General features: G+C 33.4%; 2 protein-coding genes across 5 annotated transcripts; one reads left to right on the top strand and one right to left on the bottom strand.

Moving 5' to 3' along the window:
* Positions 1-1,272: 1,272 nt before the first annotated feature.
* On the bottom strand, positions 1,273-13,278 carry LOC125866008 (3-hydroxyisobutyryl-CoA hydrolase-like protein 2, mitochondrial). Its single transcript, XM_049546287.1, has 14 exons — positions 13,062-13,278; positions 12,873-12,953; positions 12,725-12,793; positions 12,362-12,425; positions 10,762-10,841; positions 9,411-9,494; positions 7,229-7,313; positions 5,867-5,952; positions 5,660-5,781; positions 3,682-3,742; positions 2,756-2,854; positions 2,575-2,676; positions 1,932-1,973; positions 1,273-1,820 (listed from the first exon to the last, which is right to left on the bottom strand). The coding sequence occupies exons 1-14, from the start codon at positions 13,197-13,199 to the stop codon at positions 1,701-1,703; spliced, it is 1,233 nt and encodes a 410-aa protein (XP_049402244.1). The 5' UTR covers positions 13,200-13,278; the 3' UTR covers positions 1,273-1,700.
* An 8,556-nt stretch (positions 13,279-21,834) lies between these two features.
* Positions 21,835-24,577, top strand: LOC125866006 (myb-related protein 2-like). Of its 4 annotated transcripts, none has more exons than XM_049546283.1 (7): positions 21,835-22,118; positions 22,206-22,419; positions 22,513-22,589; positions 22,849-22,909; positions 23,003-23,084; positions 23,198-23,267; positions 23,645-24,577. In XM_049546283.1, the coding sequence occupies exons 1-7, from the start codon at positions 21,879-21,881 to the stop codon at positions 24,398-24,400; spliced, it is 1,500 nt and encodes a 499-aa protein (XP_049402240.1). In that variant the 5' UTR covers positions 21,835-21,878; the 3' UTR covers positions 24,401-24,577. The 4 variants fall into 4 exon arrangements, with proteins under 4 accessions (XP_049402240.1, XP_049402241.1, XP_049402242.1 ...); XM_049546284.1 differs by having other exon boundaries at positions 21,864-22,118; positions 22,203-22,419; positions 23,009-23,084; XM_049546285.1 differs by having other exon boundaries at positions 21,864-22,118; positions 22,203-22,419; positions 23,663-24,577.
* Positions 24,578-24,992: the final 415 nt, after the last annotated feature.

The following is a 24,992-nucleotide window of genomic DNA, read 5'->3' as shown; positions in this document are numbered from 1 at the left end:
AGTTATGTATTATACAAATTATGCAAACAATAAGTCACTTTTTTTATCCATACGTATTGTGTAGTATTAGTACATGTTTTAAGTTTATGATTAAAATCTAATAGCAATAAGTAATAACGTTATTAAAGTTATTTCAAATTAATAAGATGTTAGTCATATGTTTATTATTAGTATTATGAAGATATGAGTAGTTTAATTCAAACTCTAAAATATTTCTCAAAAGAAAAACAATCTCTCTCCTTATTTTTTATATAGATTTTGTAATTTCTTTTTCTACGAATATTAATATTTTTTAGGTAAAATATAAACTAATAATCCAATATTACCAAAGTTTTAGGACCCCACAATTTTCGTGGCATAAAACAGAAGTTTTACTAGTCTTCTACTTTGAGTCGTATGGTATCAAATAATTCAAGAATATCCCTTTAACTAATCCTGAATTTTGTTAAATTTTGCTTTTTAAAATAGTCATGTGACTTATTATGATTTACCACATTTCTAATTTAGAATTAAATCTACCCTTACATTAATCCTTTAATCCTTCATCCTCATTAGAACAAAACATTCATCTCCCTATAATATTCTTATAGACTCATTATATAGAGAAGTTAATTATGTAGCTATAAATTTTGGAAAAGTTATCTACACACATAACTTATTTTATCATATTCTCTAAAAAATTCTATCATTTACAAGCATTACAAAGCAATTTGACAAAAAAAAAAAGTAAGAAAAGATTATTATGATAGTAATAAATAATAGTATTAGTATAAAATTAGTTGTTTAGACTTTAAATTTCGACTACTTTATTTTTATTAAAATATCATTTTTGTATAATAAATTAACGAAAGAAAATGTTTGTAATTTATATGTGTAAAGTGTAGAGTATCTTGAAAGCAAAAGCATAATTCTTTATCATATAAGTATATTTAAGTCGAGGTTGAACAAAATATAGTTACCGGAACCAAACTTAAAATACTGAACCACACTAAATTAAATTTTGTAGGATAATGATATAATATTCTTGAAAACTTAAAAATCAAAATTACCGAACCAAAGTTTTCACCCCTACATGGGTCATCAAAAAAGAATGAAGCAATAGAGCATACCATGATATTGGTAAACATTATTTCACAAGACATTATTTTCTCACTTGAATGATAACTACAACAATATAGTCTCATAAGCAAGGTTTGGGGAGTTCGGATGTACGCAAACCTTACGTTGGAACATTAAAATCAACATGTAGCTTAGCTATATAAGACTAAAATATTAGTCAACATTCAAATGCATTTAGTATTGCTCCTGCAAAAAAATTGTCTACGCTTATCCATGGTTCTACAAATGTATGCAAAACTTTCTTAAGGTACCATGGTATTGGTAATTTATTTCACAAGATATATATTCTTTTCATGTCTGCATGAAAAGCAATTCTTCAGAGGTCTCTCAACATCAGAAACATGGCTCATATAGAGTAAAAGATGAAGGAAATTAGCAATTTGCAGCTTGCGTATCGTTTTCTTCTTTTACGACCATCTAATACCTAAACATACATTAGTGCAGTTCAGCCGTTTACATCTGCTCCAAGGGAATGAAAACTACCCAACATCTTGATAGGAATGTCTTCTGCCGATCCCATTACTGTGACGGATTCAACAGAGTATAGAACGCGTCGTAGGCAGAGCAAAGTGTGGCATGAATCACATAGAAGGCTCTCGTATTGCAGTGGCCAAATTGAGTTCGGGTTCTAATTCATCTAATGGGGTAAAGAAGCAGTCAACCATGTTGGTGGGAACTTTCTCCAGCCGTGTTGGATCCCACTGAATGTTCAGTACAAGAACGAATAAGTTTTCTCATCTTCCCCTAGCTAAAAAGTATAAGAGAGAGGAGGGAGAGAGGAAGTTAAGCATGCACAGAAGACAGTTCATTACCTTTGGAGCAAAGTCCTTGTCAACCAATCTAGCCCGGACACCCTGAAAATGTTTTTGCGGATAAGTATCATAATTCATAGCTTAATAACAAGAAGAAATGACTATACTAGGTTGAAACATTAAAGAGGAGCTTAGTAGCAGAAGAGGCTATGTTTCCTTAGTAAGAGCTAAATTTGGAGGATTTTTACAACATTTCCAATACGCGCGGGGGTGGGGGGGGGGGGGGGGGTGTAAGTGGAGAACATAGCGATGAAAAATGTTACATTTGCTGGTTTGAGTTATAAGGAAAAATAGTACTGACATATCAGAATGTTAGATTTCTCTATGAAACCTACATTACTAAATGCAACCCTATATTGCCAATACAAAAGTTGGTTTCGGATATAAAACTCTGCACAATCTATGGAATTATGAATCATATTACATGGAATAAGATGCGACAAAAGATTAAGTATACAGGTAAGAGCACCTCCAATAACAATAAAACCTTAAAAGTTGACTTGTAAAGTAAATGACAGTAAAATCGCAAGGTTAATAAAAACTAAAATTTTTTATCTGAAGTTCTCTTTTAATTTAAACTTCTACAAGTCTACTAAAAAATGCATACAAACTTCATACAGACAATTGTCAGAGGAAGACATACCTCACAGAAGTCATCAGATATCCGTTTGGACACCCAATTAACTGATATGCGATATTCACGAACTAGACACTGATCAAGGGATTGAAATCTGCCTTCTCTTATCTACATTTTGGCAGCAAAAAGAAATTTTAAACCCCAAAAAACTAGATTGCAAAAGCAATGGAAACGGTTAGCAGCTTACTGATTTCAAAGCCACTTTCAAGCTCAATGGAGAGGCTTCTTTTATTTTATTAAGAGCTGTATTGCACCATTCATCATGAGATTCTGCTGCCTCTCTTTCCTGCATTTTGTGACAGTGAAGGAACTTGGTGCAAGTAAAAAAGAGACAAGCAAATATTTAAAAATACTAAAGCCCATAAAGCATGTATAAGCAGATACCATCTCCCACAACCCCTAGTCAAAGGAAATCAACCAGACTGTCAATAACACCTAAACTAGATTTCCGAGATCAGAAAACACACATACTTTTTCTTCTGACGTAAAACATTAAATCAACCAAAAGTGTCAGCGAAACAAATTTCAAAGATCAATATCCAGGAGGAAAGTTCTTCAAACAATGTCCTAAAACTTCTATTATTATGCTTTAAGACCAAAAAATGAAACAAAAAAAGAGACCTAGAAACTAAATAAGGACGATTTATACCAATATGTACAACGGTTTGGGTTTGTGGCATAACAAGGTTTACTGAGTTTAACTATCAGAAAGTTGTGCCAAGCATTAAGTGTTGAACCCCAGAAGTACGTATTGAAACACTGTGAACCATTTGGAAAGCACTGTTTCCTGTACTATCAATAATGGATAGTCCTGAAGATATAGTTTTTGTTATTCAAGTTATACTCATCCTGTTCAAGAAGATTTGCCATCTCTTACAAAAGGTCCAAGTAGTGTAAATTTTGAAGATTAAATCAAATGGATTTTTCCATCTTAATCTTGCTCTTCAGTTTTGCATTCACTCAAGATTAGTTAACAGTTTGGAGCAGCTTATCAAATTTAGTGTTTGCATAGTTTATTATTTGCTATTATAGATCACTGCAAGTAATGGGTGTGCATTTGTACCTAGAGAAAGAAAGGACAATAAGAGCGAGTAAGAGAGAGAGAGCACTTACCAGAGCTTCTATAATTTCCTCAACTGTATCCTGGCTAAAGCATTTATCGATTTTCTCAAACCTGAATCACAAAAGGTGGTTAAACAAAAGAAAACAGAGGGTACGAACGAAATTAACATGGGAGCAAAAGAAAAGGCAATATTGACATCTTTAATAGATGTAAAGATCCATCCAAAAAAAAAGGTCTGTAAGAGAACTTGTTCGAGTCATGGCTCAGAAAGGATTATCTATGGCTTTGGAAGATGATATGGAAGACCAAAGACCCCCCACCGCAAGACAGCTTGTTTCAGATGGCTAAATCACATATACCATGTTTAACACATGAAAACCTGCAGAAATGAAGCATTGAGATCTGCAGCAGATGCTTTTTTGTGTGGATCAAACGAAACCATAGGATACCTGTTCTTAACAAAGCAAAGAGACGTGACAAAAATGGTGTATGTTTTTTAACCTGGATGGAGTATAGTGGGTAACCAACAAATTTGGTCTTGTTGATGCTCTCATCAGCGACTACTAACGGGTTTCTAAGGCTGTCAACCAACATTCTCCAACACCTATCTTGGCCTAACCAAGCTGTTGTTGGGTCACAAAATTTGATCTTGTTGATGCTTTTGTCGGCGACTACTAACGGGTTGTTGTCGGGCTTGACCCACTTACAGAGAAATGGGTCAGACAAGTTAGCTGGTATTACATAATTTTGTAGTTGGGTTTGTTTGTCATCCACTATTCCAGTTAGCACTTCTTGGGAAATGGACCAAACACTCCATGGAGAGATTATATCTATTAAATATGAGAAAGTAGACAAAGGGTGGTTTTCTGGTTAAGGAGCCAAAGTTCTGGAGTAAGTTTGGGAAGGGGATTATGACAAGAAAGGGGAGATCCCCTAGATGTATGCATGGATGTTGGAGGCAAACCTTAGAGAACAGCTACTGATATATGGTTAGTGAACGAGACTGGTGCTAAAGTAGCTGATTCTTTGAGATGGAGCATGCACATGGCTCATCTGATACAACGTTTCAGGATGGCAATCCAAGATTGGAATAAGTTGAAGACCTCTTTCTGAGAATATATGGAGATTCTGGAAGAGTAGAGAGAGGAGATAACATGATATAGAAGGGGTTGGAAGCTAAACATGTGAAGTTAAACTATTTCATAGAGTAGTCCAATAGATCAGATAGCAGAAATAAACAATGAGGTGTAAGAAAGAGTTTGCAGCACCAAAGCTCCCCAGAAAGTTGCTTGTTTGCTTTGTAACCATTAGAATATGGTCATTGGGTCTAATTCAACCCCCAAAGCTAATTCATAAAAGATGTGAATTGCTTAGACGATATAAGGAGACAACACCTTTATTTCTCAACCAATGTGGGACATTCTAACACCTCCTACACACCCATATCTAAAATCTAGAGCATGGATAATACAACTTGGAATCCAACACTAGGCAAACCAATAATAAAAGATGAATACCATGTTACAAGAATGGACTGTTCACCCTTACTCAACCTTAAAATCTAGCTCAAGAGGTGAAGATTTGCCAAGATTATATAAGGAAACAACACTTCATTCTCGGAACGAATGTGGGACATCTCACAATGTGTATTGCATGATGCAATTCTAATAGCAAATAATTTGAGGACGAGGGGGAGGATATTTATCAGTTGGTGTTGCAAGTCGAAAGAATCTAGTGGAGATAATAAGACATAGCACATCCATAGCTATACTCATATAGAGGAGTATAATTTTAAGTGACAAACCATACCACCAAGAGTTTCTAAAACATGTCACCATCTTTTGAAAAAGTGGAGAGTCCGAGCAACTTAGACTAAAAGAATCACTACAATGAATCCTAGAGTAATTTACTCTGGGTCCCCTAAAAATCCATATAATTGAGTAGAGCCCACAGAATTCACAAAGTTCAAGTTAGGGAAAATAAAATGATGGAAGAGGGGAAACAAGGAGAATTTAGATAGAACATTACTTGTGAAGAACACTCCTCGTTTCTGGGTAAACAATGTCACCATACTGAGCTATAGAATTTTCAATGACAAGCCGATCATCTGTGATCAATTTACCAAGGCGTTCTTCTATCCAAGGAAGCCTCTGTTAGAACAGCAAAGATCAGAACTATCAAAAAAAAGTAGAACAAGAGTTGAGAATATAAATTACAAATTAACTTATCACTAACTTCACTGTGTGAATAGTGGGTAGCAAGACCACAAGCAATCATTTCTACACCATTAAGTTTTTCCCCTGTTAAAGCCAAATACTCCCCTGTAAGGAAGGAGATGCCAGTATTAAACTCCTAGCCTCAAACTTTAGGTAACAGTATAAAAATAACTTCACAACCAGCATGTCTTCAGCGGTACTAATCCAACAAAAGAAATAAAGAGAGTTCATCAAAACAATCAATTCATTTGGTGGCAGAGGTGGATATAGGATGTCAAGAAGATGGGTGCACTTTTACGAAGAGGTAGATCCAAGATATAAATTTGACCGATTCAACCTATAGGTTCTTACAATTGAATTCATTATGCTTTTGAAGTTATAGGGTCAAAATTCTTATTTTTCTAAATAGTTTTTTACATTTATTGCTAACTCTGCATCAAAGATGATGATATCAATTGAACCCATTGATTATATGCTACATAATCCACTACACCATCCACTACTACTGTCTACTAGAGTTAATGTACACATTTGGCTTAATTATATAAAATTTAACAGTGACAAAAGAAAATTAGAAACTTCAATGTGTCCAGACTTGAAAATTTTGAAAGAATACATCAAACAAATAAGAAAGAAAAAAAGTACTTAATTAAAACACAAGAAGTGACACCAATAACTACTTAGAACGGTGCACCCAATTCTAGAAAAAGAAAGAAAAAACTACAAAAGAGACATGAGATTTGAACTCCTAACCTCTCTTAGAGAGGTTCACCCAATAACGATCAAATTATATGATACTTTAAGCTTGGATGCACACATATATATTAAGTACCTTGAAAAAAATATAATAGTAATATACATGATCTACGGAGGGAACATGGATTCACGTAAACCTAGTAACCCCTTTAGAAACGCCACTGTTTGGTGGTGTGAGAAAAGTAATCTAATACAACATAGAAAAGGGACAATTGAAACAGAGAAAATACCAACCAAGCTAAAAACTTATGTTCAACTCATGACTCCCAGTAAATAAATAAATAAATCAATCAAGGGGCCACTATTGAACCATCAAGAAATGAAGATTCAAGCCCNCCCCCCCCCCCCCCCCCAGTCATCCAAATATATGGATGACTTAAATGGACAATGCAGAAATCAATGCACCTCATCAACAAAGAGACGCATCACCAGTTTCACCCTGCACAAATGTGTTGCATGAATAGTCATATCAAAGTAGAAAACAATAAGATGATAATAGAATGTGGCACATCAAGTCACTTTTCCTAACAGAGATGTTACTTCTGGTTAAGTTTTCTAGTTTACATACTAACAAGCGTAGCACCACATAGGAATCTACTTATCAGTAATATTTTATTAAACTTGCCTAAATAGCCAGGAAGGCGAGAAAGATAATAAGAAGCGCCTGCATCAGGATGGAAACCAATTTGAGCCTCGGGATTAGAATAAACCTGCAATGATTTTGCCATTTTCATTTGTAAGTTTAGGGCACTGATCAGTATTACGGGAAAGAATATCACATCAAAAAAAAAATTAAGCCAACATATCATACAACATGCTTTTCTGAAGTATATGTCATTATGCATCAGATCCAGTATTTATCAGTCTGTTTTATTGACATTATGCATCAGATCCAGTATTTAATGAGAAGACCAAGCACATTGAGATTGATTGACATTATGCATCAATTTCAGTATTTCATGAGAAGATTAAGCACATTGAAATTAACAGTCAATTTTGGAAAGTTGAGTGATCAACTTGCAGATATCTCACTAACCCCCTCATCAGTCCTCATATAATTACATTTGTAATAAGCTAGGAACATATGACTTGTATGCACTAGCTTGAGGGGGAGTGTTAGAATAGGAATAGGCATATACAATCCTACTTAGAATAGGAATAGGCATATATAATCCTACTTAGAATAGAAATAGGAATAGGAATAGAAATAGTATATAGTTTCCTACTTCGTAAAGGATTATATTGTAGTGTCAATAAATAGGGTCTTTATGTAATAATGTAGATACACAATTCAATAATATTCTTCTCCTATATTTCTCACAAATAACTTTTTAAGATAATATCACCTATATATATTAGACTAAAATAAAATATTTCTAAAAATTTGATAAAAGAGCATACAAGTTTGCAAAGTTTCTAAGGAAAACAATACTTCCTTCTGAACAAAAAAGAATACAAGTAAAGAAAAATAATGTTTGAAAACTAAACATCCTCATCCTAGAGAATATTTGAAAAAAAAAGTGCAGAAATGAAAGGCAGCGTTGAACACTCAAAATCAACTTATTGAAAAAGTAATAAGCTGAGTGAGCTCTTCTGTGCATCTGACCCCAAATAACCTATGTTACCCGAACCCTCCAAAGATATTGCCGCACCGGTGTCGGATCTTTTAAAGGTGCATAGCCTTTGGAGGATCCGACACACACAATGATACGTTTGAAGAGCCCGAACAACATAGCAAATAACCACTCAATCATCACAATAAGTGAAAGAATTGGCACTACCACTCAGGCATCAAACATAACTTATTACGTGCATGAAAATCATAATTTCCCTTTTATGCTATAGTTGAAAAAGGATGGGGACCATTCAACTGGACTTCTCCCAATGCAACGGTTGATAAGATGAAGGTTTATCCAAGAAGTCACTCTATGTGCTCACTACTCAAGAAAAGGATACAATTACAAAAAGAAGGGTATACAGAAAAGCTTTTCTGACCAGCAGAAATACTGACATCTTAAAGAATTCAAATATTGATAGAGTAAAATCATTAGTTGAAAAATAGTGCATTTGACCATATATTATCATTGGAGCATTATCACAGATTAAGAGTTGGGTATCACTACCCAAGCATCAAACATAGCTTATTCAGTGCATGATTATAGTGAAAGAATTGGCACTACCACTCAGGCATCAAACATAACTTATTCCGTGCATGAAAACCATAATTTCCCTCATATGTGATAGTTGAAAAAGGATAGGGACCATCCAACTGGACTTCTCCCAATGCAAAAGTTGATAAGATGAAGGTTTATCCAAGAAGTCACTCTATGTGCTCACTATTCAAGAAAAGGATACAATTACAAAAAGAAGCTTTTTTGACCAATAGAAATATTGACATCTTATAGAATTCAAATATTGACAGAGTAAAATCCTTAGTTGAAAAATAGTGCATTTGACCATGCATTATCACTGGAGCCTTATCACAAATTAAGGGTTCACTACCCAAGCATCAAACATAGCTTATTCAGTACATGATTATAGTTTTCCTTATATCTGATAGTTAAAATGTATGGGGGGGGATTCAACTGCACTTCTCCCAGTGTAACAGGTAATAGTTGATGGCTTGTCCATTAAGGCATTCTATACCTTTCACTTCTGAAAAAATCAATACAACTCTGGAAAGAATAATCATGCAAAAGAACTTTCTTCCGTTATGCCACCAAAATATTGTCATTTATAAGGCGTCTTCCAAATTAATCAGATAAGGAACTGGTGTCATAATCGGCATAAAGGAAGCAGGTACGTACAGTTCTATTAGTTACAACGCGAAACATTCCTGGAAGCGAAATACCTGCCCCACTTCCCATTGTAACACCGTCCAAAATAGCAACCTGCACATAATGATCAATAATTCTTGACTTAAACATGTTTGCTAAAGTTTGCTAAAAAGTTAATTCAGAAGTCAAATTTTAAGATGATGCAATGGCCTACTATGTCACACTCTGACATATTGCATGTCTTAGCTATTACTTAAAGCATATTATATGCTTTTATAATACTGTGTTTATCTTCAAAGCATCTTTGATTCCTTTCTTTCCAAATTGTCCACCAAATGCAGGCAGGGACAATCTTCTATCTCTCCTTCTGAATGGATGAGTTACCATATCTGGTCATGTGGTAGTGTCACAATGTTGTCGTTTTTTAGAACGTAACATTGTTATATATAATCCAGCTGCACCAAACTAGTTCAGCATCCATAATTACAAGAGTGATACATGAAGATTCCATGTCCTTACTTTACTACAAAGTTCCTAAGACATCAACAAAAGATTCTACATCTTCCATGTATTTTTGTTTACACAAAAAAAAAAGGCCAGACATTGCATTTTCATTTTCTGAATAGTAGTGTGTCATAATATTGTTTTAAAGAGAGGAGGTTGGAGAAGTGCACAGAATACAAGAGTAAGTTGAGTGAAAATCAAAAGATTTAAAAGGATGCATTGACTACTTCTAGCTATACAAATCTTAATATAGAAGGAACTTCGTCATGGTTTCTGAAGCAAAATTCTAGTCAAGGAAGTCTAGTTTCCTTTTCAATGTTCCAAATAGTTTATCACTTAGACTTTGCTACACAAAGTAATGACCATTTTACTCAAGGTGTTCAGAGATGAGAAAAGAGGTCAGCAAATTAAGTTACTGAGAACGCTGGTAGTGGAAAATGAATTTACCAAGACGGAGTATCTTTCCAGTATGCAGTAGAAAATTTATATATGGATTCTTATTATGTTTTAGGCCACGACAATATTTTTGAAGAAGTCACACCTCCCATACCGTTTTGATGTCTTCCAAGTACATATGGTGTATATAAGTTTTACTGAGCAGAGTCTTGACATATTTCTACCTAATACCTATATGTTGTGTTTCCTTTTATGGATTATATGTCAAGTTAGACAATAAAATTGTGCTGATAGATATTAATGAAGTGACAGGTCAAACAGAAATTCAAATCCAATGCATTGATACAAGCGGTGAGGCAGAGGAACATCTATCGAGATCTCCCAATAAGAGAAGGGAGATACAACATTTTGATGAGAAAACTCAATATCCAACCTCACTGACAATGCAATATGAAAAGAAAAAGAAAAGAGTACTACTTACATTTGGCTTGAGATAGGTTCCTAACAGGTAAACGAATTTATACAATGTCTGGAAGAACTTCTTGCATTCCTCAACCTTCCCTGCAGAAAAGTGCATCTAAGAAAATGTTTGCCAACAGTTTCACAGGCAATAACTTAAAAAATTTACCATTTATCCTTAAAACAAAGGATTTTGTGAGCAAGTGTAGGAATGCTCTGGTATTCTCCTCAAACTATAGGAATTTACAAGGTCCATCTAGGACTTCAGTTGCAATATAAAGTAAAATACCAGCACTAAGAAGAAGCTGAGCCGATAAACTATATTTTTTTCGATAACTGTGGTGTCCGGACCAGCTTGCGCGCACCTCGACTAATTCAACGGGATACTTGCTACCTCCCACCAGCAATAGGTACGAGGTAACTCTCTCTACCAAGGTTTAGACAAATAGGACGACATCAAATATTGTTTTGTCTCCGTTGGGATTCGACGTGAGACCTCATGGTTCTCCTCCCATTTCATTGACTACTACGCCGTACCCTTGGGGCACTAAGTCGATAAAAGATGTTGATTATATTTCTGAGCCCAACTCATTTGGTGAAGACAAGGAGAGGTTCACAAAAATGGCAGCTTGTCTTGTCATGATCATTCTGCTAGTTTCCTCTTATGAAGCAAGAAACTCAAACAAACTACATAGATTAACAGTTTGAACAGTGGGATTAACAATGACCCATTCTCACACAGTAGGTTGTTGGAAAGAATTGTTCTGCTTAGGTGTTAAATTTGTTTCTTGTAGAGCTCCTCATTTTGACAATTTGCAAATGTTACACCTTTAGTAAAAACACAAATAAGCATTTCTCTAACACAATAATCCCACTGTTCCATCTTATGTGGCAGGGTACAGAGTTCAAGGGTAAATCTAGATAATTTTTGGGTGTCCACTAGGTTTTAAATTCTTCAAGTATTTTTTAAATAACATTTACATGTTTGAAACATACATTAAAGTACTACAAGTCTGATAGATAATACTCTAAATACATAAAAAAAATATTTAAGAAAAGTATGGTCAAAGAAAACCTCTTTAACATATAGCAATGGTGACACATAAATGAACAGAAGTATTAATATTTTATGTCCAGCTTACTCACACTTCTACTAATCTTACCAAATACATGTCACCTATCTCCCCCACAGTTACCGAGTAACTTTGTCCAGCATAGAGGATCACCTTTGGGTTCAAATTCCAATAGATGCACCCAAAGGTGTGGCTTTGTCTCTGTTGGAATTTGAACAGTGGTCTTCCATAGTCCAATCCAACTTTATTGTCGGTAAGTCATACCCTTGGGCGCCTCTAACATATTAATACTCATTAACTTTGAGTGATATTTACACCCAAGCAAGTGGAAAACAGAGAGGAGTTGATCATAGAATAAAATTAATCAATTCCAAAATCTTTGCTTTAATCAAAAACTTAACCATAGTTGTACTTGATCATTAAAAAAAATATAAGCCAGGGAGTAGTTGATCATCACAGGGAATATTTTATCAGTCGCACTTAGGAAATTACACCTTGAAAATGATAAAACACAAGAAAAGGGAAACAAAACTAAAAGCAAACACACACCTTCATTAATCAACTCATAAAGTGTGACGACGTCTGCTCCGGAGCAGAATGCCCTGCCATTGCTCTGCAATAAATTCAATCAAAAACTTCATTATTAGCTAGAATGTCCAAATTTCATAAACTGAACTCTCATCCTTCAAAATACTTCCTCCAATTCAATTTGTTTGCCTGATTTTGACTTGGCACGGAGTTTAAGAAGATACAAATCGACTTCTAAATCTTGTATAATGTAATCTTAAACTAAAGAAATGTAACTAAATGTCCTTTAATTTGAAATAAACTAAAAAGAAAAATAAAACCAACAAAGAAATTAACAAACCAGGAAGGTAAAAAGAAGCTCTTTTTAGTACAATGTATCATTACCTTCATCATTACAAATCCAATATCTGAGTTTTCCTCCCAAGACTCATACAATCTACTTAATCGACCAGCCTAACATTCAAAATAGGGTCAATTACAGCTTTACAAAAAAATAAACAAACAAATTCTTCAAAAGGGGAAAATGCCGAACCATAGAAGGCGTAAGAGCATTAAGAGCAGATGGTCTATTTAAAATAGCTGCTCTTGATTTAGCCCTTCCTTCAACCAAAACCTGCAACAACAATAACAAGTAATTGGTGTTTCACTTCGCCAAATTTAGTAAAGCATATTTGTGTTAGCACAAACAAGTTAATTACGAAGAATGTTGAATAAAATGAACCTGTTCTTGAAGATAATCGGCGTAGCTGGGTTGAGCAGAAAACTGTCTACAATAATGATTTGAGAGGAAGAAGCTCGAATCATTTCTCCGAAAGGGTTTACTCAGTGATAGCAAAGCTTTGAGTTTATGCATTTTCATTCTCTCTCTCTTTACTCTCTGTGTTTTCTCCTCAAACAAGCTGCGAAATGGAGCTTTGGGGTTTAGGGCTTTTGACAAGCATGAAATGAAACAAAATAATTTTTTTTTAAAAAATGAAAATAATAAAAAAAATACATAAAATACGTTTGACTTGTGAGCGAACAAGCGTTGTGATAGAGTGATAAGTATTCTTTCATCTTTAATTAGCGGTCTCAATTTGAGTCCCCTTTGGTACGGAGCACGCTTTACTCCTAATGGAACTTTCTTGACACGGATTCAGATTTAATCGGGCAAATGGAAAGCAAATGGAAAAAAAATTATGAAGGTAAATATAACAAAAATTAAGTATCGAAAACCTAATCCAAAATTTCCGTATTTCGTTTCTTTCAATTTTTCCTCTATTTAAGAATGTTTTGGGTACAAAGAAAAATATTTTTTCAAAAAAATATGTAAGTTTCTTATTTATTCGTTTATATTTATTATTTGAATAAAAAAAAAATATTACACTAAAAATAAGTAGAGAGCAGGAAGTGAGCTGTTGGTGCGAGGAGAGGGAAGGAGGTGGGTTGAAGATTGACGAGGACATAATTAATATAGTTTTGAAGAACTTATTTTCTCTATTTCATCCGAACCTTATGGTCTTATTTCTAGCCTAAGTGGTAGCAGTTCTTTTTTTGTACTCTCTTTCTGTTTCTTCTATTTCAATAACCTCGTAAAGGAATTGAGGATCGAATAAAGCAGTTCAAATCCGTTTAATATCCAACCGTTAATGACATTTTCCTTATTTTAAAAAAAAAGAAAAATCAAAAAAAAATTCTCAATCAAACATAATTGGGAGTATTTCCCAGTTCCCACATACCATACACATTGTGTTCTTTTCTCTAAATGTTCTTCTGTCTTTTCTCTTTTTAAATTATAAATAGGTTCTCTATTTGAAATTCAGCACTACTTCAAAAAAAAAAAAAGATTTGTAATAACAGATAAAATAAATAGTCATAAAGAAACAATTAAATAATTGCTTTTTTCTTTTATATTGTTGTTTCATGATTATTATGGTTGTGATTTTTACTTGATCCTTTCTAGAGATGTCATGGGACAAAACATCACAAGTCCTAAATATGTTTGCAATACGTTTATTTACGTCTTTCACACTGTAAGAATAAGATTGTGTACACGCTATTTTTAAAAAAAAAATTATTTATAATGTTATATTGAATATATGTTGGGTAATGAGATTAAAACACACAATATATAAAAATAAATTAAATGATATATAATAATTTAATTTGACCCAAGTAAAAATCTATTCATATTTAAGTTATCATTCATAAATTAACCACTCAATGGCGAAATGTTCAAATCGTAGCTAGGAGTTATTGTTCAACTTAAATTTTAGATGAATAATAATCAGGTTCAAAATTTAATTGTTCCTACAACTATAAAGGATTAATACCATTGAATTTGATTGACTGGTTAGATCATTATAGTATCATTCTGTTTACTTTACAATTTTACTCATGAGTTCATTTAATATATTTTTCTTTATTTTATTATTTTTTAGATCGAATTTTATATTTATAATGATCAACCAAAGAAATTAGATAATTGATAATAAATTAAAGAGACTAGTGTGTAAATCGGCTTTATTTAGAAAAATCAAAAGGGTAATAGGTGCAAAGATAAACGCAATTAACCATTAAAGATGTAATTGTTCCTACAACTGCAAAGCATAAGAGTAGCTTTTCAATCTGATGGAAATATATATAAACAAAGAGCAGATGTTAAGGTTGTTAGGTGCTGTTTTGAAGTGTAACAAAGACTTTGATAACATGAAATTAAAATCCTCTTTTGTTCATGACAATAATGATTTGTTGAATTTTATTCAAATTATCCTTGCTAATTATGTAAATTAATATGATTAAGTGTTTACTTTATTATTATATTTTGGATTATCACTAGAATTGTTGTTTGTTGGCTATGCCGGGCAATGGGAGTTAAATCCCCAACTAATTCGGGCATGTAAGACCTATTAAGAGGCCAAGTGCGCCCTACTAGAAACTTTTTCACTTTAGAACTTAAATCTAAGACCTCCACGTAAGATGATTTGATTAATTTCATCAGAATATTTAGTGATGTAGTGATGGGCGTTATGATTACTATGCATGGATGAAAATTAGGAATATATATGACCGTCAACCCATTTCATGTTCAACCTATTAAAAGTTGGATGAATTGGGTGGATTATATATTGTTGGACTGTACTATTTTTGTCGAATTGGACGGGTTATATATTGTTGGACTATTTTTGTCACCTCTAATTAAGACAATGAATATGCAGTGGGATAATTGAAGACTAATTAATCCACTGACAGATGTAGTTGACCATATATAACTCCCATCAAATCTGCTACAAAGAAAATTTCATTAGTTTTTTGACTTAGTTGACACAATTGTAAAACTTAAAAATTCAATTCTAATTAGCAATTTTCTTGTTTTAGCATAAGCTTATACTATAAAAATGATGTACATTATCTTTTTTCTTTGTTGATTGTTAATAAAAGCTAATTGGCAACATGCCTTCTTTTTTTACAAAAGCTTGATAAAATTAGTGTGTTAAATCCATATTTTTTACTAATATAAGTGGTTTATTATACAGTAAAATAAAAAAATTATGCATCTTTTTATGAACTTGTTTATAACGACGGTGTTTGTCATCTTGCATGCATTTTTATCATTTCTAAAGACTTGAGCAATGTCTGATTTTTTTTTCTTGAAGGTTAATAAAGTATAACAACAACAATAACAAAAATACCAAGTGTAATATACAAATGGATTCTGGGAAGATCAGTGGTGTGTACACAAATATTATCTTTATTTTGCGAAGATATACAAATGATTTTCAATAGACCATTGGCTTAAGCAAAACATATCAAAACAGGTTTTAAAAAGAAATACTTAATAAATAAAATTAGTAATGAATGTTGTCTACCAAATAACGAAATTTAAAATTGAATTTTAGATATATGTACAAAACAAATCATAATGTATCGTCGGCTCATTATGCCTCCGCTTTTTCATTAGAAATAACGTACGTTTGAAGGTACGCTTCATTCTTTTTTTTTCTTTTTCGAAGAAGCAAACTTTGCAACATCTTGACGTGCCTCAATTTTTTTTAATTTTGTTATCATATTTTTAAAAAATAAAATAAATTGTGGTGTGCATTTCGACTAATTTTACGATATATCTACTACCTCTCACTCTCACCAGTACATGTATCAAGTAACTCTGTCCACCAAGACTTGAACAAATGAAAAAGAAATGACCAGCTAGTATTTTTTCCTTGCCAAGAATTAAACCTCATGGTTGCGACGTATTCTCGATGAACATAGCTCAAATATTATGATTCAAATCGCGATTAAGACAATGCACGAGCCATGGTACTACACAAGTAAGAGTCGTAAAGAGTTCTGAATTTAAACTTTATGAGTTCTGAATTTCCATAACAACAACATCAAATGCTAGTAAATAAGATCAAAATTCAATTTTTATACATATTTAGCAAACATATAACATGATTTTGAACCAAAACATATATGCATATTGATAGTTAAGAAGTATTATATTTATTTAAGGGAATTGTTAAGAAAAGTTAAAAAGGGTAAAAAGGAAGAATGGGGCTATAGGAACCCATTATTAGTGGCCTATAAATAGGAAAAGGAATAAGGAAGAAATTCTTGACTTGAGAATAATGTCCCAAACACTTTAGTTTTGAGTTAAGATTCTAAAATTCCATTTCCCTAAGAAGAATCTCACCTTTTTTTCTTAAACCCCAACAAGTCCTTTTCTTCCCATAAGGAATATCATTCTGTGGTCATTGCTATCTCCTTTTATTTTAGGCCAGTGCCTTCACTCTGGGGTCAACAACTACTCACCAATTCCAATTCTACATCTGTCCAATTTTCCAAGAGACGGAGTCGTGATTTAAAGCATATGATATGAATTAATAATGTGTACATATTGAATGGACCGTCTAATATGAATACATGGTTTGAGTCAAAACTACTGGTTCTACTAAACCTATAACCAGGGGTGAATAATTACATGTAAAATATGGAGTACGTGAATTCATGATCTCTCCGTAAAATAAGGTATTGTATGTATATATTCTCTAAAAGCTATTATAATATTATTTGATAACACTTATGTTACAAGAAAGTTAAATAGTGTACTTGGTTGAAAGTTGAGTTATTTACCTAGAAAACTAGGGATCAATTATCACTAAATATATATTATCTCTAGTGGTACACTCATGTGTAGAAATCCTAAATTTGTCTTTCCCTGTAACTCGAAGACTAGCTTTGTTTTCACAATCGGTAGTATGTCATCCGACACTGCTTCATCCAATTTTCTCATATTAAGGGATTCTGCATCTTATTCACAACTCAAAAAACTTCGTAATAACTTATTATACAATATAATATTTCAATAAAGGGAATTCAATCGAACTATCTTCTCCCTAGCTAGCTCTATCCCTACATATATATTGTAGACCAACACTAATTTGGGATATGTAATAAGTAAATTTTTAGAACATTTACATGTTTCACTCTCTAGCTAACTCAAATATAAGTTGAGTTGTGATAACAAGTCGACACTGCTTAGAAAAAACTTATGTTATATATACACACTATATTGATCGAGCATTGACTAGTTCCCCTAAGATGATTTGAAATGCTCTTTTTTTTTTGTTGATAATTTTAATAGTGAGTTTCTATCTTGTATAAGTAAGATTAATTTAATATAAGAGTATCAAAAAGGAAATGCAAGTACAAGAAAGAACAAGAGCACATGTTCTCTTTTCTTTAAAGTGGGAGAATATAAATCATGAAAATAACATAAAGAAAGCAACAAAAGATAAATAGCTTGGAATAGTAAAGGCAAAGAGTACAAACCAAAGGAACCAGAAGCAGTCATTAAAATTGCTTTATTGCAACATCAAAAGAAAGGCAAACTTAAGTACTTTTTAAAATGCACCATTACTAGAAAAGAGTGATTTGGGTTATTTTATTATTTAGAGAAATATGAAATGACTTTTACTGGTTTTATACTACTTCTAATTCAATGTATATATGTATATATATTACGTTTCAAAAATATTCAATTACATAAGTTGTTCTCCTATCAACTTTGATGTGACAAAATATTCAAGTTATGTCAAACAAGCTTATCACATAATTTTAATATTCTCTACCATCATCACTATTATTATAATATATATATATATATATATATATATATATATATATATATATGTCTAATTAATATCTGAAACACCGAGTTCATCTGAATCCAATACTTTTGACACGGAACATATATTTATGTGTAAAAATCGACTAAAATTGCATCAAATAGTAGATCTGAACGTATACATTTAAAAATATAATGCCAGTTTGAACACATAGAATTCAAAGCATGAATCTATCCATATATATATATATACTCCCTCCGTTTTAAAAAAATGGTCCAGTTTGACTTGACACAAAGTTTAAAAAAATAAAGAAAACTTTTCAATATTGTAGTCCTAAACTAAAGTTGTATCAAATATACCAAAATATCATTTAATCTTGTGGCCTTCAATATGCCACGTAAAAAACTGAAACTAAAGTATTGTCAAAAAAAGGAAAAGGATCATTCTTTTTTAAACATTTAAAAGAAAAGAAAGTCATTTTTTTAAACGGGGAAGTATTACTTAGGGTTTGATGTAGAACATAAATCAACTATAAATCGTAGACATCATCAATCATCAATATATTTTACCATAACAGAAAGACAACTGAGAATGACAAAAAAAGACAAACAATTTAAAACACATGAGTTTCACAAGATAAATATCTTACTTGTAGGGGCTATACATTTTTGGTATAAAGTTTCACAATACTTATAGTCCAATGTATATCTATAAGATGAAGTTATTAAATTTCAAAAAGAATTTATTATCATAGCTTAAAATGCACATCCTCATTTTCATTCCTATCCACATGCCAGGAAAACAGTATGAGGGAATTTTGCTTTATGCCTTATACCCACTTTACCTAAAGGTTGTAATATTATATTCCTCCAAAGTGCATAAAATTCCCTAAGATATCAGAATCAGTTGATCTTTTTCTTGAAAGTTCAACTGAAAACTGATGTGCATACCTTGTTCAGAGGTTAGGAATTTTCACTATTTTATAAAGGACAACCCGGTGCACACAATGTAAACAACTTACCCTAATACAAGCACTGGTACTGCTTCCACGGCTCGAACCTGTGAAGTGTGAGCTATAGGTCACACAGAGACAGAATACTGTTGCTCCAAGGCTCCTCTTCTTTCACTATATTATATCAAGACAAAATAAGTAAACATAGATAACATGTTAGGTGAAGAATTTACGTATAATAACCATAAACGAAATCCAACATAACGATCAAAGTGACCTCCGCGATCAATTTGATGTTGGAAAGGATTATGAAACAGAAAAAATATTTTTTCTCTTGCATGTTTGTCCAAAGTATTTACCTATACAGCAGACTTATCAGGGGTGGAGTGTGGAGGCAGGTATTTAATATGAGTTTGTAAAAATCCAGTAGCTTTTGGCCCAAACTCTGTACATATGTTAAGAAATTTACTAAATATGTACAGAATTTAAATTCAGAATCTTGTTACTAACACCATGTCTACCTTCACGAGGTAGTAGTAAGGTCTGTGTACATTCTATCCTCCCCAAACTTCGCTTGTGGGATTTCACTAGATATGTTGTGGATATGTTGTTGTTGTTGTTGTTACTAACACTATGCGGCACTGTTTCAAATACAGTAAACAACTAGATAACGTACTCACATGGAATGCAACTAAAAGTTAAATGACACTCTTTTTTATCGTTCTGAAATATGCAGTGCAGAAAAAGTACAGCAGATATAAACACATCTTTGCAAAGTGAACAAGAAAGTGGTGCAACAGAGACTAAGCATTTCATAAACAACTAACTTTGAGTTCCCTAGTTTCCCCTCCAAAAATATATGAAATGTAAAAAATGGCGTAAACGAGGTTCAGAAACTAGGTGTGTTATTTTTGCAAGTGAACTAGATACTCAAGTTCGTCTCATGAGACAAAAAAACCTATGACAAACAAATTGACATGTATGCATATGTTAAACAAATAAACAGGCACATTAAACAAAGATCAATGTAAAACTACTACTATTATATTCTTTCTGGGAATCATTAGACCAAATTAAGGCTTGAGTCAAGGGGAAGACAAGTACTAATGTTCGAGCAACGAGTTGTCATGTTTTCCATCAGAAAACTATATATAAAAGCGAGTAGTATGATTGTATTCCTCCTTTCAAAGGGGTCCGTCCCAATGCCTTGGAGACGGCTGTCTTATACCAATTAAAGATAAGGAAATATATATTTGTAGGTCAATCTTCCCTTATTTTAGCTCCATCTAGGCTGAATAAGTACCAAACTTGTTGAAAGACAAAAAAGGAATTTGTTCCTTATTCCATTCTTGGCCTTCAGACAAAGCCAAGTAGCAGCATCTCTTAACAATTTCTTTACCTTTTTATCTTCTTCCTTTTCAGTTACTAAATTACTCGAAAGAATGCTCAACATATTCCAAAAGTTAATATCACTAAATACAGTGCAAGATATTGCATGAAAGTTTCTAAGTATCCTAAAAACACTGCCCAAAGCAGCAGGGGACCAGGGGCTTCTCCTGAACTTACTTTAAGAAACTAACACAATTTTCTCCTTAAAACTGAAAGAAAATCTAGTACTGTACTAGTAGTACAATACCAATAACAATATACCCAGAGTAATTCCACAAGTGGGGTCTGGGGAGGGTAGGATGTACACATACCTTACCTTTGCCTTTTTGGGGTAGAGAGGTTGTTTCTACTAGACCCTTGACTCAAAAAGAGAATCTTGTACATGCCTTAAAAAAATGGGAAATGAATTAATTGGATGGCAAAACAGGGATTCACCAGCATGAAGAAAGAATATCAATAGCAGTGAAATGGGAAAACAACGAGGAAGAAGCTCCGAAATCATGGATTAACTTTTTTTTATCCAAGGCAAACCTATAGTCAACATAATAGAATAAAACACGTATATAGGAAATGCTCCCTCAACTAATTCTTATTTAGGACCCTCACAAAGTTTTAAGTGTTCTGTTGGAAAAACGTTAGACTTTTTCATTTAGAAATGAAATAAGAGAAGCATCTCTCAACCATTTTCATATCTCTTTCCTTTGTTCTTTATCCAATACCGAGTAATTTGAAGCTCGAGTCAACAGAATCTTCCATTTGAAAAAGGTGAAATGGTTTTGAAGGTTTCAAGAAATTATACATCATTAGATAGTGGATTCTTTCAGTCAGCATCAGAAAAAATTCCAATATTAATTCTGCGAATATGGTTCCCAAACTTTGCTAGATGAAGAATATTAGTACACAAAAGTCGCGGGAGGATCAATTCTTTGTACCTATTGTAGGGTGTTTAAGTGTTTCAATAACTTATAGTGCAGAGGAATATCATGCTAGGACCCACAAATATGTAAAACTGGAAGGATGAGATCTCTTTTTGAGCCGGCTGTGAAGATTAGATTGGTTCTAGCGTTCAACTGGGCCTATCCAAGATTCTATGCTTCACCTGGACCCGTCCCTCTTTCTCTTCCCATTCGCTTATAAGAGCTCTTTGGCAACATCTTTGATCTGTGAAGTTGTACAACTAAGGACATACATAAAAGCAGTAGTAAACAGTTCTCTTGAACCGAGTATCAGGAGCAACAACAACATCATAGTCTGGAGAATACAGAAGAATCATGATTCGTATTTGAAGGGAAAGACTAGACTGAAATCAAGTACAGCAGATCACTTTCAGGTGCGTTATGATTAGCTAACTACCTATCATGATTTGTTGCCTATTAAAGCGCTTCACGAGACTTATTTGCTAATCATCAAACAGAAGGCTAGAAAGATGTACCATCATCACCACCAGGAAAAGAGCATGCACCCTTCAACAAGAATGTCTGTTCCTGAACGACATCTGTTCCTGCAAGGTGGAAATGGCAACGGAGATTCAGGGCTTGTCCTATCAACTGATGCTAAGCCAAGATTGAAATGGACACCGGACCTCCATGAGAGGTTTATAGAAGCAGTTAATCAACTTGGTGGAGCAGACAGTAAGTGCACACAAATACATCAATTTTGAATAAGCAATTACATGAGGATGTTTTTTCACAAAGATAATTAACTGCAACATTATCCTATTGCAGAAGCCACTCCAAAATCAGTTTTAAAGCTTATGGGGATTCAAGGATTAACCTTGTACCACTTAAAGAGTCATCTTCAGGTTAGTTCTTATTCGCTTTATGGCATTCAAAATCCATGCAGTAAACAAAACATTCTACAAGGCCATATTCAGCCTTGAAAACTTTAGCTGCCAAGACAATAATTCCAAACAACAGAACTGGTAATAAGGGGGCAAAACATCTTTTAAATCAACTGCAAGAACTTTTGTTTTGTTTCCATCCAAAACCCTGAAAAATATTTCTTACATTTATATACTCTTAGATTGTGTCAGAAACTAATGTTTTACAAAATGATGGCAGAAATACAGACTAAGTAAGAATCTCCATGGACAAGCAAATGCTAGTGGGACAAATAAAGCTGGTAAGAAATCAAATACTTCTCATGAAAATTAAAATTCAGAAAATCTCTTTCATGGAGATGGAACATTCATAAACTGACTGAGTTTGTGAATAGTTGCAGTAACAGGAGTAGAAAGGATATCTGAGAATAGTGCAACATGTATGAGTAATCCAAGCATGGTACCCCAACCAAACAAGTAAGAACAAAAAACATCTACTCCTTAATTTAAACAATTCATCCTTCTATTACATGTCTTAGCAAAAAATTCGATTTACGTAATTCTGACAAATACTTATCTGATCTATTCAGAAATATTCAAATAAGTGAAGCAATACAAATGCAAATAGAAGTGCAGAGAAGGCTTCACGAGCAGCTTGAGGTACAAAATTACTGCAGAATTGTATTACATATGAGAAATGAGAACAAAAGCATATGCCAAAAATACTTGTAAAAGATGAGACTTACTGTTTGATGATGTAAAAAACGGAAGCATGAGCGTGATGAAACTTGAAAACAGGTTCATCTTCTAAAAAGAAGACTTCACCGGGAAATTAAGTAATCTAAACACATCTCCTCACAATTGTAGAGATAAGATAACCAACTGGATATCTTAAACAATCTTAGCCAACAAGGCTTGTCCACATGTTTGGTTTCAAGAATTAAGAAACTATGTTTGGTTTTTTCTTGTAAAATTTTAAAATTCAAGGAATTTTTTCCTTGATGGCTTCTAAATGAGGCCTAATTGAACTGATATAGGTACAACGACATTTACAGTTACGGATAGAAGCTCAGGGGAAATATCTGCAGTCCGTGCTTGAGAAAGCACAAGAAACTCTTGGAAGACAAAACATGGAAACAGTAGGATTAGAGGCAGTCAAGGTTCAACTATCAGAATTCGTATCCAAAGCATCCAATCAATGCCTGAACTCTCCATTTCCGGATATAAAAGAGCTATCAGGATTTCACAGCCAACACACACAAGCTACACAGCCAACAGATCGTTCAATCGACAGCTGCTTGACCTCTCGTGATGGCTCTTTGAGGGACAACACAATGCATGATAACCAAATTGGATTGAGGCCTTTCGACTTTACACCATCTATCGAGTGTAAGGATATTGAAAATGATACCAGGCTACAGCAGACAGAACTACGATGGTGTGACAACCTCAAGGAGAACAGAAGATTATTCTCCCCTATGAACGACGGTAGAGAAAAAACATTCACCCGAGAGACGAACTGCAATAACTTATCAATGAGTATTGGACTTCAAGACGAAAAACTGAATGGAAGCATGAACCACTCTGATGGAAACTTCAATGGAACAGAGAGAGATGTCAAACTATTTCACCAGGTAACCAACAGAAGTGAATCAGTGCCACAGAGGCACAAATCTTCGCAAGAGTATAAGCTGTCATACTTTGAACCTAAACTGGATCTAAACATGCATGATGAAACTGATGCTGCTTCAAGTTGTAAGCAATTTGACCTAAATGGTTTCAGTTGGGGTTGAGGAACCTCATATATAACAAAGGGCAAACCATGAGATCAGAAGACAGGTAATTTGCTGATAACATTTTGTCTGAAATAGAGATCTGCACATGGGAAACATAGCCTTATGGTTTCTTTGGAAGGAAAAAATGATGTATAATAATTTAAATTCAAGATCAGTTACAATATTGTAACACCATTCGATTTGCTCATTTTTATTTTCAGATCTCATATTTAACTTTCATCCATAGTTTCATGCAGAAGAGTGTATAAACTTTACTTTAGCAGTTGAATCTTCCTTAACTCTGAAATTCTTGTTGTATATAAAGTGCATACAAGTTCATAGGTGAACCTCTTCTTAGGAATATATCAAGAATCCAACAACTCCATATGTAGAAAATAATTCCTCATATGCCAACTGCCATATGCTGCTTAGATTATAATAATCACATCCAAAGTCACTTCAGTTGAATGTAGAATCTCGGAAATCAGAAATCATCCTTGAAATATGTCTAACATAATGCGTTAAGAAAGTTACATAAATCCTGGTATTTTCCACCCTTTCAGATAATAATATATAAAACTTTCAAGCGTTATCAATAATCGCTTTCTCT

Source organism: Solanum stenotomum, chromosome 5 (genome assembly GCF_019186545.1).
Source record: "Solanum stenotomum isolate F172 chromosome 5, ASM1918654v1, whole genome shotgun sequence".
NCBI classification, from domain to species: domain Eukaryota; kingdom Viridiplantae; phylum Streptophyta; class Magnoliopsida; order Solanales; family Solanaceae; genus Solanum; species Solanum stenotomum.
This window is presented reverse-complemented; position numbering and strand designations above follow the sequence as displayed.

Bases quoted from the DNA above. Each gene is read 5' to 3' on its own strand.
- LOC125866008 (XM_049546287.1), bottom strand. From the start codon at position 13,199: ATGAAAATGCATAAACTCAAAGCTTTGCTATCACTGAGTAAACCCTTT. The intron at 5,953-7,228 runs GCAAGTTTAATA...CCTTCCTTACAG, and splicing joins TCGCCTTCCTGGCTATTTAG to GGGAGTATTTGGCTTTAACA. The intron at 3,743-5,659 runs GTAATGTTCTAT...TTTGTGATTCAG, and splicing joins ACGAGGAGTGTTCTTCACAA to GTTTGAGAAAATCGATAAAT.
- LOC125866006 (XM_049546282.1), top strand. From the start codon at position 21,879: ATGCTTCACCTGGACCCGTCCCTCTTTCTCTTCCCATTCGCTTATAAG. The intron at 22,420-22,512 runs GTAAGTGCACAC...ATCCTATTGCAG, and splicing joins TCAACTTGGTGGAGCAGACA to AAGCCACTCCAAAATCAGTT. The intron at 22,590-22,848 runs GTTAGTTCTTAT...AAATGATGGCAG, and splicing joins ACTTAAAGAGTCATCTTCAG to AAATACAGACTAAGTAAGAA.